The sequence below is a fragment of the Panthera uncia genome (genome assembly GCF_023721935.1).
Source record: "Panthera uncia isolate 11264 chromosome B2 unlocalized genomic scaffold, Puncia_PCG_1.0 HiC_scaffold_24, whole genome shotgun sequence".
NCBI lineage: Eukaryota > Metazoa > Chordata > Mammalia > Carnivora > Felidae > Panthera > Panthera uncia.
In genome coordinates this window covers 93,584,024-93,599,820 of record NW_026057580.1, presented here as the reverse complement: position 1 = coordinate 93,599,820, position 15,797 = coordinate 93,584,024, and the positions used below count along the sequence as shown (strand labels likewise).

Here is a 15,797-nt window from a genome sequence, read left to right as displayed (position 1 = left end):
CACGCATGAGCTATCAGCCATTAATGATTGACAGAGCTGCCTAAGCCAGTCAGTAACTACTTCCTGCACCGCCTTTCAAAGGAGGGGCATCCCCCGGCCATTGAACTGAACTGAGAAGAGAGGATTAAAGAAATACACAGAGAATTAACTATACATGAATACTCTCCATATCGAACACCACCAAAGCACCTCCTCTTTTCTTCCCCCCAGCACACAGTGTTTTCTGGAGGCTTCTCTTTTGTCCCTGGAGGTACAGGGGAAAGGGGAGGCAGACCTTGGGGCTCCTCATAAAGTAGGAGTTGGAGACTGGAGTGAGAAGAGACTGTCTTGGGGCCGACAAATAGAAGTTTGTTTTTGTTTGAAGTGACTCCAAGACTAAATTCTTCAGAGTTTTGTTTGTTTTTTTTTTTAAATATGGTGACATGAGACTCCGAATGTCACAGTAAAATCAGCCCTACAAATTAAACTTCTTTTATTCCAGAATATCTAACTTACCTCTCTATTTAATGACTTGTTGCTGAAAGGTGTCCAGGCACTGAATCTTGTGTGAAAGCACTCCATTTCCAGAGTTTTTCTAGAAGAATCCTGAGCTGACATCTCAGCAAATTATTTTCTTCCAGCCCTAAGATATATACATTCGTTTCAATAGAGGCTTAATTAAGATCACCTAGAAACATCCAATATATTAATGTTGTCATCATGGGAATTTTAATAATTTCTGCCATTCATTGACATCTATATATTTATTTAAATTTTTTAAACATTTATTCATTTTTGAGAGAGAGAGAGAGAAATAGCACAACTGGGGGAGGGGCAGAAAGAGAGGGAGACACAGAATCTGAAGCAGGCTCCAGGCTCTGAGCTGTCAGCACAGAGCCTGATGTGGGGCTCAACTCACAGACCGTGAGATCTTGACCTGAGCTGAAGTCGGACGCTTAACTGACTGAGCCACCCAGGCGCCCCATACATCTATATATTTATTTAGATAAAATTACAGCAAATTATGTGTGTATATATACATATATATACACGTGTATATATACATCCCTGTGGAAGATAATCCATACAAATATGCACGGGGAGTTCATGAACTCCAAGGCATTGCAGTTTATTCTGTCCTCATCTGTTTGTACCCAAATGTGAATCTAAATCAGAGTTGTTTTTCACTTTTCTGGGAAAATGACTCAGAAATTGGGATGATTCTCTACCAACCAGGAATACTGCTTTTTCTTTCCCTGGAAAGCAGTAATCTGAAGGGCTTAAAGAGGGCATTCTACCTGCCTATCTTTTGAGGACACAATGAGGACATAGAGAATAAACCTAGCGTAATGTATCAGGCATCCATCGCAATGGATTCATCGCATCCCAAAATTTAACAGCTCAAAACAACTGTGGGTCAGGAATCGAGGCACAGCATAGTGGAGTACCTAATCAGTCTGCTGGGGCTGTCATAGCAAAATATCACAAAGTGAGTGTCTTGAAGAACAACAAAAGTTTATTTTCTCACAATTCTGGAAGCTAGAAGTCCACGATCAAGGTGCTGTCAGAGCTGGTTTCTAGTGACACTTGCGTGCTTGGCTTGGACACAGCCACCTCCTCTCTGTGTTCGTACAGGGCCTTTCTTCTGCTTACATAACGAGTACAATGGGTAGGCAACAGAGAGAGAGAGGGAGAGGGAGAGGGAGAGGGAGAGAGAGAGAGAGAGAGAGAGAGAGAGAGAGAGAGATATCTTTGGTGTCTCTTCCTGTCCTCCTAAAAATATCAGTCCTGCTGGATTAAGGTCCCACCTTATAACCTCATTTAATTTTCATTACCCCTTTATAGGCTCTGTTTCCAAATATAGTTACATTGGAGGTTAGGGCTCCCACATGAAATTTGGGGGGACACAGTTAAGGCCATAAAAGGTACTTCTGCTTTAGGGTTTCTCATAAAGCTGCAGTCAAGGGATTGGCTAGGACTCCAGGCTCATTTGAAGGATGTGAAGCTCTTTCATGTGGTTGTTCGCAGGATTCAGTTGCTCATGGACTGTTGGACTGAAGGCCTCTCTTGTCTTAATTGCCACATGGGCCTCTCCACAGGGAAGTTCATATGGTAGCTGGCTTCCATCAGAGCAAATAAGAAAGCAAGAGAGGGCACGCAAGAGAGAAGCCAGCTTCTTGGTAACCCAATCTCAGAAGTGATATACCATCACTTTTGCTGTTAGTCAGGACAGGTCACTTGGTCCAGCCTACTCTCCAGCAGGGGGGATCATCCAACAGCATGAGCCATCATACAATCTATCTCAGTTCACCCTTTGGGTCAGTTCTCTTCTTTTTCCACATGTAGAACATGGTCGCCCACTTCTTAACGGACACAACCCAGAAGTGCCACCTCATCAGTATTTTTAGCTCAGATCCCAGAAGATGTGGATGATTCACAACAGTCTCTACAGATCCAGATATAGCTCCTCATGCTCTAGCAATCTCTAAAGATAGGTTGGCCCTAGCTCCTATACATACAATGGTAGAGCAGGGAAAGGATAACCACAATAAACATTCCCATTTGGAAAGGAGAAGAATGACATATAAAATAGTTGATCCACAGCAAGTCCGAAATCCTGCTGTGCGAGGCTGGGGCCCAGTTATCATTTTTAGTCTCAAACAATCGCATTCCCTTTCAGGCCATGTCAGTGATTTCTTTGACGGTACAACTTTCTCAAAATCTACTTTAAGTTATGCTTTGATTCCAGGCAGTGTTCTCTTCTTATATTCTACCATTGTTTAGAGGCATTTCTCTCTCTCCCCCTCTCTCTCTGAATTTAATTGCAAGGATTTTGAGCCTATCGGGCTTCTTTGGGAAGAGCCCAACCCTAAGTCTTTCTTCCCTGAGATCTTTTTCCAACTGGAAGTACTTGCGGGTTATCACCTTGTTCCACTCAGAGATCCTAACCCCATCCTCTTGCTTGGTCCTTCCACTAAGCAGGGTTTAAGCAGCATCTGTTGCTGACAGGCCTTCTCAATGGTTTCTTTACTAGTTGAAGATGTGAATCGGTTCCATCTTCTAACCTAGCAAGTACCTGAGTTTTTGGCCGTCTCTGAATTCCTTTACGTTCCTGCTTGCAAACTAGCCAACTGTTCTCGGAGCTGCCTCTATTTCTGGTAGGTACCTCAGCAAATGCAGCCAGGATTAACAAATTCATTCTAAGAACATTCATTTTCTACCTCTCTGCATAAAGTACAAGCCATTTACTCTATTCAAAACTATAGTTTTGCAAGTGTTTTTTGCGCTGTATAACATGGATTGACATCGTTCCAAGTGTCCGATAACAGTTTCATGCTGCCAGACTGGATGTTAACACCACGTAATTTGGAATGTGTTGCTGTTGCTATGGCAGCATCTTGCTCCTGGAACCAATATTTGTATCTACCAAAGATTTAAGAAAGAAATAACAGTAAACTTACACAAAATCTTCCAGAGAATGAAAAAAGTGGGAATTATTTCCAAGTCCTTTTATGACGTCAGCATAACCTTGATAACAAAACCCAATAAGGACCTTGAAAGAGAAATATTATAAGTTTATTATCATAAACATAGATGCAAAAATCCTAACCAAAATCTTAGAAAACCAAACCCAGCAATATATAAAAAGATAACATATCACCACCAAGTTGGATTTATTCTTGGAATGTAAATTTGGTCTGGTATTACAAAATCAATGTACTTCTCATCATTCATAAAACAAAGGAGAAAAATTATATAATGATCTCGGTAGGTATGCAAAGTGCATTCAGCATCCATTCCTAACAATAACAACAAAATGTTAGCAAACTAGAACTTGAAGGTAATTTAGTAATCCAAGTAAGGATGTATTATAAGAAACACAGCAAACTTAAACTTAAGAGTGAAATGTTGAAACTTTCCTTCTGATTGCTACTACTACCTTTATTCAGCATTATCCTGGAGGTTCTCTCCAATATAATAAAACAAGAAAATAAAATGTATACTAATTTAAAAAGAAAAGTAAAAGTTGTCATTACTTATTAATGGCATAACTATATGTAAAAAAATATCAAAGAATCTACAGATAAATTATCAAATTTAATGCATAAGCTTAGCAAAGTTGCTGTGCATAAGAGCAACATTTAAAAATCTGCATTTCTGGGGGCACCTGGGTGGCTCAGTCGGTTAAGCGTCCGACTTCAGCTCAGGTCATGATCTCAAGGTCTGTGAGTTCGAGCCCCACATTGGGCTCTGTACTGACAGTTCAGAGCCTGGAGCTTGCTTCGGATTCTGTGTCTCCCTCTCTCTCTGCCCCTCCCCCACTCACTCTCTGTCTCTCTCTATCAAAAAATTAATAAATGTTAAAAAAATTTTTTAAATCTGTATTTCTGTATACTAACAACAAACCCTTATAAATAACAGTATATCATTTGTAATAATTTTTAAAAATCTAATTTAAGTTCAGTGAGGGACAAATATTCCACATAGAATACTAAACATCCTATCAAGAGAAAATTCTCAAGATCTAAATAAGAGCATACATATGTACAGGTGTTGGTTCTACAAAATTAACCTATTAATTTATATGATCTCAGTCAAAACCAGAAGCTAGTGTGTATGTGTGTGTGTGTGTGTGTGTGTGTTCGACAAACTCATTATGAAATGTGTATGGAAATGCAATGTATCAAGAATAGCAAAGACAACTTCAAAAAGAACAAAGAAGGGGTGACTGGGTGGCTCAGTCAGTTGAGCGTTTGACTCTTGATTTCAGCCCAGGTCATGATCCCAGGGTCAGGGGATCAAGCCCCACTTTGAGCTCTGTACTGAGCATGGCCTCTGCTTAAGATTCTCCTCTTTCTCTCTCTGTCTCTCTCTCCCCCTACTCCCCATCCCCTTCCCTGCTCACATGCCCTCTCTCTCTAAAAAAAAAAAAAGAGAGAGAGAGAGAGAGAAATTGAAAAAAAAGAAAGAGCAAAGTGGTAAGACTTACTCTATGATGTTAGGACTTACTCATGATAAAGCTACCCTAAAGAACAGCATGAGATATTGGCAGAAGAATAGACAAACCAATAGAAACAGACTCACGTATATATGGTCACCTGATGTGTGAGAGAGGTGGCATGCAGAGCGGTGGAGAAAGGAACATTCTAGTGAGCAACACGTGGAGCAAAACAGCTATCCAGTTGGGCCCCACTGACCCCAGAATCATGAGAAATAATCAATGGTTATTGGGCTAAGGCCCTACGTTTGAAGTTGGTTTGTTATTCAGCATTAACAACTGATACAAAACTTGGGACCCGGAAGTACAGTGTGGCCATAACATAACCGAGGGCATAGGGCATTGACTTTAGGAACAGGCAGTGTGTGGAAAGTGGACGGGTGGTCAGCAGACCGTTAGCAGAGGCAGAAGAGCAGTGGAGCTGCTACAAAAGGCCAGGCAAATGGTGACTGTGTTATGTGGCAGTGAAACGTTTAGTGACATTGGTGTCTGCGTTAGTACGGACAATAGAAAACGTACCAAGAAATACGTAGACCGGACTAAAGAGATTCTAAGCAGGATGTAGAAGAGGCTAATCGATTTTTTTAGCTGCAGATCATGCAGTCAGGGAGACACGAAATGATCTGAAAGATCAGTTTTGTTTGGGGGCAGAATTTAGTGGGAATAAAGAACATCTAATACAGTATCTTCAGCTAGAAAAAAGTCTCAAAATAATAAAGGTCTCATTTCAAAGCCTTCCTTTATAAGGTCTTTAAAAGGTTTGCAATGGTACTGACCCTGTCATTTAGAAAATAAAAGAGTTTTGGGGCCCCCAGGTGGTTCAGTTGGTTAAGTGTCCGACTCTTGATTTCAGGTCAGGTCATGATCTTGTGGTTCATGAGTTTGAACCCTGCTGTCAGCACAGAGCCTGCTTGGGATTCTCTCTCTCCCTCTGCCCCTTTCTCTCTCTCTCTCTCAAAATAAATAAATAAAATTTTTAAAAGTTATACAAAGAAAACAAATGAGTTTCTAAGAATCTTAAAGACTGCCCCACAGCACCTTGAATCACAGCACAAGGCAGAGAGGAGTCTATCTTAAAGAGGTTGGTGGAAGGAGGTCTTGTATTAAAATAGATTATAATTGGGGCGCCTGGGTGGCTCAGTCAGTTAAGCGGCCGACTTCAGCTCAGGTCATGATCTCTCGGTCCATGAGTTCGAGCCCCGTGTCGGGCTCTGTGCTGACAGCTCAGAGCCTGGAGCCTGTTTCAGATTCTGTGTGTCCCTCTCTCTGACCCTCCCCCGTTCATGCTCTGTCTCTCTCTGTTTCAAAAATAAATAAACGTTAAAAAAAAATTTTAAATAAATAAATTAAAAAAAAAAAGATTATAATTAGGTGCATAGAAAGAAGACTGTTCTGGTGAAAGCATGACCAGCTAGAAAGAAAAGGGACCAAGAAACTTTGCAATGGTCTCTGACACACCAACTTTCTATAGGCAGAAAGCAGGCTGAGAAAGCTAGGCAATTACAACCACAAATCATTTCTTTCTTTCTTTCTTTCTTTCTTTCTTTCTTTCTTTCTTTCTTTTTTTTTCTTTTTCATTTATTTATTTTTGAGAGACAGAAAGAGACAGAACGTGAGCACGGGAGGGGCAGAGAAAGAGGGAGACACAGAATCTGAAGCAGGCTCCAGGCTCTGAGCTGTCAGCACAGAGCCCGACGCGGGGCTCAGACCCACGAACCGTGAGATCATGACCTGAGCTGAAGTTGCACGCTTAACCGACTGAGCCACCCGGGCGCCCCAACCACAAATCATTTCTTGTTGGAAAGGATGGATGATTCAGAAGGTGAAGCCAAGAGTCAGTAGTGCAGGACTAAGAGGAGCTGAGGACAATGGAATAGGAGGCCACACCCAAGGAGGAGACCTGGACTGTATGTAGTCGAGGAATAATCAGGGCAACTGGCCTGGCTAAATTTCAGAGTTGCTATGTCAGCAACTGCCATGTGCCTTGTGTTTCCTGTCTTTATGAACAGGAAATACTACCCTTCTTGTGTGTCACCAGCATAAGGCGGGTGTCTGGGAGACAGCCAGGTTCACAGGTCTCCAGATCAAGAAAAGCCACAGACGAGGAGCCTCATTTGCAATTGGCCCTAATGCAGCTCACAAGAGATTAGACTTCAAGCCTCGTGCCATAATTGGATGAGACTTTAGGTGTCTTGGGATGGAGTAAACGTATTCTGCATGCAAAAGGCATGTGAATTGTTGTGACCAGAGAGCACAACGGGGTATATCGTCTGCACATATGGCCAGGAAAAATTGCTCCCATCCTTGTGTATGCGTATCAGTTCTTCCATCAAGAGGCAGAGGATGTTGATGGATGTTGATAAAGTGAAGATGTGTGGCTTCTGGGCCTAGGCCTTAAGAAGATTTGCAGTTTCTCGTTCGGTACGCTTTGGGTCTAGCTGCCGTGTAAATAAGCTCAAGCTACATTACAGAATGATGAGAGACCATCTGGAGAGACAGAGGTTGAGCCAGGGCAAAGCTGTTTCAGCCCCCCTCATCAAAGCACCAGATGTGAGAATGAAGCCATCTCGGGTATTATCCAACTGAGCTCCCAAGTGAACGCAACCATATGAAGGACCCCCGAACTATAACAGGCAGAAGAACTGGCCAGGCGAGGCCAGCAAACCCAGAGAATCGTGAAAAGTAATGACTTCTGTTTCAAGCTACCTCGGTCTGAGACTGTTTGTTATCTAGCACAGACTGACAGAGCCATATGCTGGTGAGCATCCAGAACAGTCACATACAGCTGGTGAACGTGCAAACTGGTATAAGTGCTTTGCAAAAACGGTTTGGCATTATTTCCTGAAGTTGAACATGTGCCTCCAATGGACTCAACAGAAAAACACGAACATGTGGACCAAACATATCCACAAGCACATTCACAGCTACATCAGATAGCTCCAAACTGGAAAGGGTACAATCATTCCCCAGCAGTCAAGTGGATAAATATATTGTCATGTATCCCTGGGCGAGAATGCTATATATCAATGAACAATCTGCTGCTACACACAATGTGTGTGAATCATACACATAAGACATTAAACAAAAGAAGCTGGAAACAGCATGCCACATTTTGTGTGGTTTAATTTATACACGGTTCTTCGCTACAGTGTTAGAAGTTAAGATGGCAGTTACCTTTGGGTAGGACAGAGAGGGTATGACTGGGAAGAACATAAGAGGTGACTCTGGGGTGCTGCTCCCTGATCTATGGGGACCCAGTGGGGTTCACTTTACAATTCACTGAGTTCCATACATACGATTCGCATATTTTTCTACATCTTCTATTTCTTTTTTTTTTTTTAAGTTTATTTATTTATTTTGAGAGAAATAGAGTGCATGAGAGAGCAGAGGAGGGGCAGAGAAAGAGAGCGACAGAGAGAGAATCCCAAGTAGACTCTGTGCTGTCAGCACAGAGCCCCATGTGGGGCTTGAACTCACGGACTGTGAGATCATGACCTGAGCCAAAATCAAGAGTCAGACGCTTAACGAACTGGACCACCCAGATGTCCCTACATCTTCTATTTTTATCAAGAAGTTTTAAAAAGATATCACTTATAAAAAAACAAACACTCTTAAGTATCGAGAAAAAAATAAAAGTACAAACTTTGTGAAGAAAATGATAAAATTTTTTTGAAGAACATTTTTAAAGAACCGAAATAAATGGAGTGATATGTTTTATTCATGAATTAGAGAATTCGGAAGAATGAAGACATTAGTTTTCTCAAATGGATCCACCAATTCAACGCAATCTCAATTAAAAAAATCCTAAGAGATATTGTGGTATGTGTGTGGAACTTGGAAAGCTGATTTTAAGATATTTATGGAGGTTTGAAGGGCCCCAAATAGTCAAGTCAGTCTGGAAGAACAAGGGAGAGAGACATGTTTCTAGAAAGACTCACTGTAAAGCTGTAGTAATAATGTCACATGGCATTAGTATGGAGACAAATATCTAAGCCAGGGGAACAGGAGACAAAGTCCAAAATAGACTCCAGTATACATGGGTACTTGTTAGATGATAAATCAAAGAAAAGATGGATTTTTCCATTTATAGAAACCAGAGTATCTGTTTTAAAAAAAGAGAGAAGAAATTGGACCCCTTTCCCACACTATACACATACACACATGCACATCAACTATCTGAAGGCTTTTTATATGTAAAATCAATTACACATGGTTTGTGATCCCCCAGAAGACAAAATTAAGAACAATGTGTGATGTCAGAGAGACAGATTTTGGATCAATCTAAGTGGGAAAACAACCACTTCAGCGGCTTTAGCTGTCTCAGGAGGTTAAGTCCATTACTGGAGATATTAAAAAAAAAAAAAATTGGATGACCACTTGGCAGTGAAATTCTAGCTGGGATTCCAGCATCAGAAAATGTCTCAGTTTCTAAGCAACCCTCTGTTGCTATAAATCCCAAGAAGAGAGAGAACAATGGGTCCTGGCGTAGCCGAAGAAACTTTATGGGAGAACCAGGAGATTTTGAGAATAAGACAAACATTTGCAGGCCCTTCTTACCACATTTGAGAAATGGAAGCATGTTTTAAAAATGAATATATTGGAAAGGCATGTACCAGATTAGGAACAATTTTAGAAATATTACAGAGGGTAGCTTGACAACACTGAATTTGGATCCCTGCTCTGACCTCCTTTCCCCCAAGTAAAGCTTTACAAGTAATTTAGTCTCTGAGCCTCAGTTTCCTCATGTGTAAAGCAAAGCAATGCTGTGCTTGGCAAACTACAGTATAATAATGTGTTGTTCAGATAAAAACCTCATGGCAATGTGGGAAATTAAATACCTCCTTCTGAATCAACATTAAATCAAAACAAATCCTTAGTTTCCTAAGACGCCCAGCTGTTGTTATGTGAAATCCCTCCAAGAGCCAACATAAGGAGTTTTTATTTAGCAAGTTCTTAAAATCGTTGTTATCCTCTGTGTTAAGGGATTACTGAGTTATATAATAAGCAGAACATTGCAGAAAGAACAGTCACTATCTCTGCTGGTGGACTTAAATATATGAGTACAGTATATCATATATAGAGATAAAAATGCCAATAGAGAGTTAGAGATAGAGATAGAAATTTCCACGGGATTATTTACATTCTTTTAAGATGTCATTTTTGCTGATTATTCAACCCAAGGACAAATGGCATGCTGGCAGTCACTACTTCTTTAAATTGAATGATTTCTTTTCATATTCCAGCATTTTATATTTTTCCAAATAGTAGCTCCATATGATATTAATAATCATTTCCCAGAAAAGCAGGATCCATGGTTAAATATGCTTAGGAAATGATTAAGCACAATGAAACAAGTTTCTTTTTTGTAAGATGTTATAGAAACTTAACTATGATGATACTCACTGTGAATCTCCGAGAGGGGGAAATAATATGCAGCATTTCCCTTGTTCATTGTTATAGGAACCTGTCATAGTGCATATTGGTTATGTGATGTGGTTATTGTGGTGGTTATCTAATGCTGCGTAACAAAGAGTCCCAAAACCTAGTGGCTTAAAACAACAAATATTTATTATCTCACAGTTTCTGTGTCAGGAGTCAAGGCATGGTTTAACTGGGTCCTTTGACTCAGGGTCTCTCACAACCATGTTTCAGTGGGGGTTGTGGTCATCCAAAAGCTCAACTGGGGAAGGATCCACTTCTAGGCTCATGTAAGTGGTTTGTTGGCAAGATTCAGTTCCCACAGACCACAGGAACAGGGACTCAGTTCCTTGCAGGCTCTTGGCTGGAGGCTTCCCTCCCATGTGAGCTTCCTAACTTGTTAGCTTACAAAATGACAGCTGGTTTCCACCCACTGAACAAGCTAAAGGGCAAGACGGCAGGCAAGATGGAAATTGGCATCTTTGTGTAACAGAATCCCAGAAGCAACACAGCATCACTTTTTGATTAGTCAGAACAGAGGTCAGCAAATGTGGTCAGCAGCCCATAGTCAGCCTGCCAACCACTTTTGCAAATAGTTTTATTGGAATACAGCTAATCACATTTATTTACATATTGTCCATGGTTGCTTTTATACTGTAACAGGAAGAATTGAGTAATTGAGAAAGAGAAAGAGAGAGACCATATAGCCCACAAAGCCAAAAACATTTACTACCTGGCCCTTCACATAAAACATTTGGCAACCCCTGCATTGGAAACAAATCTAGCCCACATTCGAGGGGAGAGGATTCACTAAGGGCATCGCTCTCAGGAAGCTGGGGTCGTTGGGAGCCAATTTAGCCACTTAGCACTTGCACCAAACAGGCACTTGGCAAGTACTTGCTGAATGAGTAAAGGAATAATTGTTCGCATCTACTAATTTTCCACATTCAAGGGCTGAAAAGCAAGTCACTAGCTCAGAAAAAGCCAAATTCCTTCACTGATTATTAGGATTTGACACCTATGTCACAGCTGTGACAATCTATCAACTTATGTGGATATTATTAGTAATTCCCATCATTATATTAAGTGAGTTAGATGGTAAAATAGGCTTAGAATCGAATTAATATGTACATCTGACAGATCATTCTTTCACAACATCAGCAAATTGGAAGGAAGGGAAGTATTTTAGGGTAGTCGTTTGGAATGAGAATTCTGGGGCAAGAATACTCCTTGTGAATTATGTTTACAATATGGCAGTCACCACTATTTCTAATACCATGAGAGACTCAAAACCTAGGTATACAAAACCAAATTCTCATCCATTTTTCATCTTTGCTCTGTGTCCTTTCTCCAAGAGCCAAAGTACTGTCCCATGCAGTTTTTCCTTGATCATTTAGGATTTCTCTTATTTGCACACAAAGTAGCGTGTCACTCCTGGGAAAGTAAAGGTCCAGCCACTCACTGCCTTGCTCATATCCCAGTTTTCCACTGAATTGAGGCCCCAGTGTGGATGACACCAACTGGGTATCTCTGTCTTACATTATCTTGCAAAACAAGGGCTCTAAATGTTTCTGAAGTGTGTTCTCAGAAGGTAATGAAATAGGAGACCCCAATCTGTGGCTCTTCTCATTTATAACTAGATCCAACATACAGATTGTTACAAAATCAAAGTGGGGAGGGAGCCATGTAACAAATGGTAAACTTATCTTAATTTTTGTTTGAGTGGCTCTTCTAACCGGCACTGTGCTAATAAATCTTTTTCCCACACACTAGCTCCTTCTCACATTCACCCTGGGAGTTAGATTACAGAGGAGAAAAACAGGGTAAAGAAAACCATCCAAGGTCATACAGGGAATAGTGGGTTATTGAATTTAAAAATTATACTGGATTTTTCCTAAAGAGTGAGTGTAATAAATTGGATCTATGGCTGCTGTGGGTTAATCCGGAAATACGATTTCTCTTTCATGGCCGACTATCCTTTACAACTGGCATATTGATGAGGAACTCAGCAACTGACCTACTACTACCTCTATGCCTAGCAAAAAAAAAAAAAAAAAAAAAAAAAAAAAGGTGGGGTGATGGGTGAGGTGGGGAGGAGCCTGTTATGTGACAACCAAGGCCAGATTAAGGGTTGAAATGGCTGGCCAGTTGCCGGTCTATACAGCGTTAAATTATCACCAGGATAGCACAGAACCATGTTGTCATTAACGATGTTTCCACAGCCTTACCCGGTTGGAGAAATGTACATTCGCCTGGTCCTGCCCCACTGAAGTAGACAAAATGACTTGAGGTGCCAGTTAGAAACAAACATTGTTCTCTGCCACAGAGGTACCTACATTTGAGTCCTTTTATGATTCACACCTGCAAGTTGCACAACGCCTCATTTATTATCTGAAATTTAATCCCTTAAGCATGATCTACATTTTCAACATTTCAGAGGCTATTGCAAAGTCACCTAAACTTTTAACATAAGTACCTGGCATTACTTCCTCAAGAAACTTTTAGATTCTATGCATGGAAAACAAAAATCTATAGAAAGTCTTCTTGCAACATGAAAAAAGAATCAAGTACTAGGCGTAGGGAAGAAATCCCAATTTAATCCCTTAAATATGCCTCTGAAGAGTTATCTGGTTTTAAAGACTGTGAAAAAGCCAGAGTACAAGGACAATGTGTGTGATTATGAAAACAGAAATGAAAGATTATTCCAGTTAAATGCCTGCTTTTCAGGGCATATAAAAACATGACTTATTTTGAACATATTATACTGGTATATTATTTTTATTAAATGCACAAAAAAGTAATGGATAATGAAGGTAACAGCATGTTTTGAGGAAATCTGCACTACTGATGGCACAGGAGGTGATAGGAAATGCCGTACTTGTGAGCCCAAATGCACATAAATGTTGGATTGGCTCCCCGATAAGTAAGTTTAAAACTACAAGATTAAAGTTGCAACAAGAAGCAATTGCACTGTTTAAACTCATTCGGGAGGAATAACCAGCCATGGCTGTTGTAAACTTTCAAGTTCCTAATCCCTACTTTCTCCTACTGAAATAAGTTTTAGAGCATGAGTTTTGAGGACTCCCAAGGTGCGCAAATGTCAAGAAGGGCCCGAAAACAAATTGCCTGGGTTTTGTTTTGCTGAACTGCGATACAGATGATGTCGGGATATTCTGTTCTGATACTATGGCGAAAGTTATTAAAAAGCGCATCACTTTGTACTTTTAAAAAGAAGAAAAAAAAAGGAAGTATCATGTCTTTAGTTGTTTGTCCTGTTCATCAAATCTTAGCATATTAACTCCTAGAGCGGCACAATTCCAACCAGGAACTGTATTCTCAACAGGGTGTATTTCCCCGTCACTGCCCCCAGCTCCACTCCCCACGCTCCCGTGACTCTACCGTAGGGAAGAGGCTGAAAACTGGAAGGAGGAGGAAAGGCTTTGGTGTGAACCAGTCTGGGGTCGGATGAAAATCACTGTTTTCCAAAGTGCTCAATAACTTGACTTCATTTCTACCCCAGATGAAAGCTCTGGAAGAGGTTAAGAGTTTCCTTGGCACCGCCCAAGTCAAACCCACGGAAAGATTGCTTTTGTTTCTCCCCGGAGCCACTGCAGCTTTTTGGATAATCGTGGGGCTGCTGCGGCTCTCAAGGTCACGGGTGGGGGAGGGGCGGTGCCCGCCTCAGCGCCGCTTCGGGTCTTGCGGAGGTCGCGCAGGGAAGCTAAACCGCCCCGGTGCTGGGCCCGAAGGGTCTCAAGCAAAAGTTGCGCGGCCCGGAGGCCAAGGGCTTTACCTCCCGGAGGTGGCCGAGGGACCCGGGCCGGAGCGCCTCCTCTTTGGACCGCCGAGTGACAAGCGGGGGCTGCAGCCAGCGGCGGCCCCGGAGCGCGGCGAGGACGGGTGGCGCGCGGTCTCCATGGGGACGGGCAGCACCCCCCCACCCCCAACCCCGCTCCTCGGAGTCCCCGCCCCGCGCGCCTGGCCGCAGCCCACAGGTGTCCGCGGGGCGGGGGGTGCCGGCCCCGCGTGGGCCACCGAGGCCTGTCCACGGCCGCTGCGGGATTCCGGCCACTCTGGGGCCCCGGCTCCTCCGCCGTCCCCCGGGGGGGCCTGAGGTGGGACCCCCGAAGGCTTAGAGCGGAGGGGCAGACGCCAGGCTGCGGGACCCCAACCAGGAGGAGATGGGACACTGAAGCCAGCGTTAGCTTGGTCGCAAAGAAAGCCAGCAGTTTTAAGGCCGGGTGATGGGAAAGGTGGGGTTTATCTTCAGCAAATCCTCGGAATATTTTAATACTTCTTGTCAAGTTTAGCGTTATACAGGAGGTACCAAAACCAAAGCAAACACGTTTAAGGGACCTGGAAGTAACACTAAATATAAATGGTTTGCTCTGGTGTTTTGTTTTGTTTTACCATCGGTAATTAAAATTTGTCTACAAGGAATATACAGCATATAGTAAATTTGATTCTCATATAGTTTTATTCTAATCCAGGCATCTCAGCTTTTTCCTGTTGCCTTTAACATGTTTAAATTGTGTGTACCAATTAGAGAAGCTAAAATTTTATTACCTGAGACCCACATGGGATCCCTTGACACAAAGGACAAATGAACCAAATGAATAAACAAGATCAATCTGATGCTCTGTCAGTGACCCCACAGGAAACAGCTTGTGCTTCACTCTATCTCAGGACCCATCCAAGAAAAACATGTCACGCGGCAAAATTTCCTTTTTGCTTTGTCAGACCCTAAAACGCTATTTCCCCACCCTGGAATCCCTAGTCTCTCAACCCAACTGAAAAGTTTGGAAGACTGTATTTAATATTCTGCTCATTTCCTCATTTTTAAAACGAGTATCAAAAAAGAGCAATCAGATAAGTTGATCAAAAATCTTTGAGCTCAGAATGGCAAAAATTACTAAGATTGAGATTTGTTTGTATCATTCAGTGGGTTTCACTCACGCATCCCCAATTAGGTGCTTGTTTCTCTGTCCTGGAAACGAGGAAGAAGCAGGGGCGTCTTTTAAAATGTGAAGGCGACTGAGCTACGATTGAATTAACAAAATGTGGCTATCCGCACAACGGAATGTGATCTGGTCATGAAAATGAACGCACTAGTGATCCATGCCACAACATGGATGAACCCCAAAACCTAGAAAATATTATGCTAAGAGAAGCCAGTCATGAAAGACCATGTAGGATTCCATTTATACAAGATGTTCAGAGTAGGCAAGTTCATAGGAAGTAGATTAGTGGTTGCCAATGGCAGGGGGGTTGGGAAATGGGAAGTGAGCTGCCAAGGGGTTTCTCTGAAAATGAAAATGCTCTACAATTAGAGTGTGCTGACAGGTGCACAACCGTGACCCCTGCTAAAAACCACTGAGTTGTACACTTGACAAGGGTCAGT

The 15,797-nt window shown here is 42.0% G+C and overlaps 1 protein-coding gene across 1 annotated transcript in view; it reads right to left on the bottom strand.

Annotated features, from left to right (window-relative positions):
- ECT2L (epithelial cell transforming 2 like) overlaps window positions 1-14,276 on the bottom strand; it is an 81,433-nt gene extending 67,157 nt beyond the window's left edge. Inside the window, exons 1-3 of the mRNA XM_049654457.1 lie at window positions 14,190-14,276; window positions 3,441-3,532; window positions 496-622 (exon numbers count right to left, since the gene is read on the bottom strand). Of these exons, the coding sequence (XP_049510414.1) occupies window positions 496-597 (102 nt within the window). The 5' untranslated portion in view covers window positions 598-622; window positions 3,441-3,532; window positions 14,190-14,276. The remainder of the gene's footprint in view (window positions 1-495; window positions 623-3,440; window positions 3,533-14,189) is intronic.
- Between the last annotated feature and the right edge of the window lie 1,521 nt (window positions 14,277-15,797).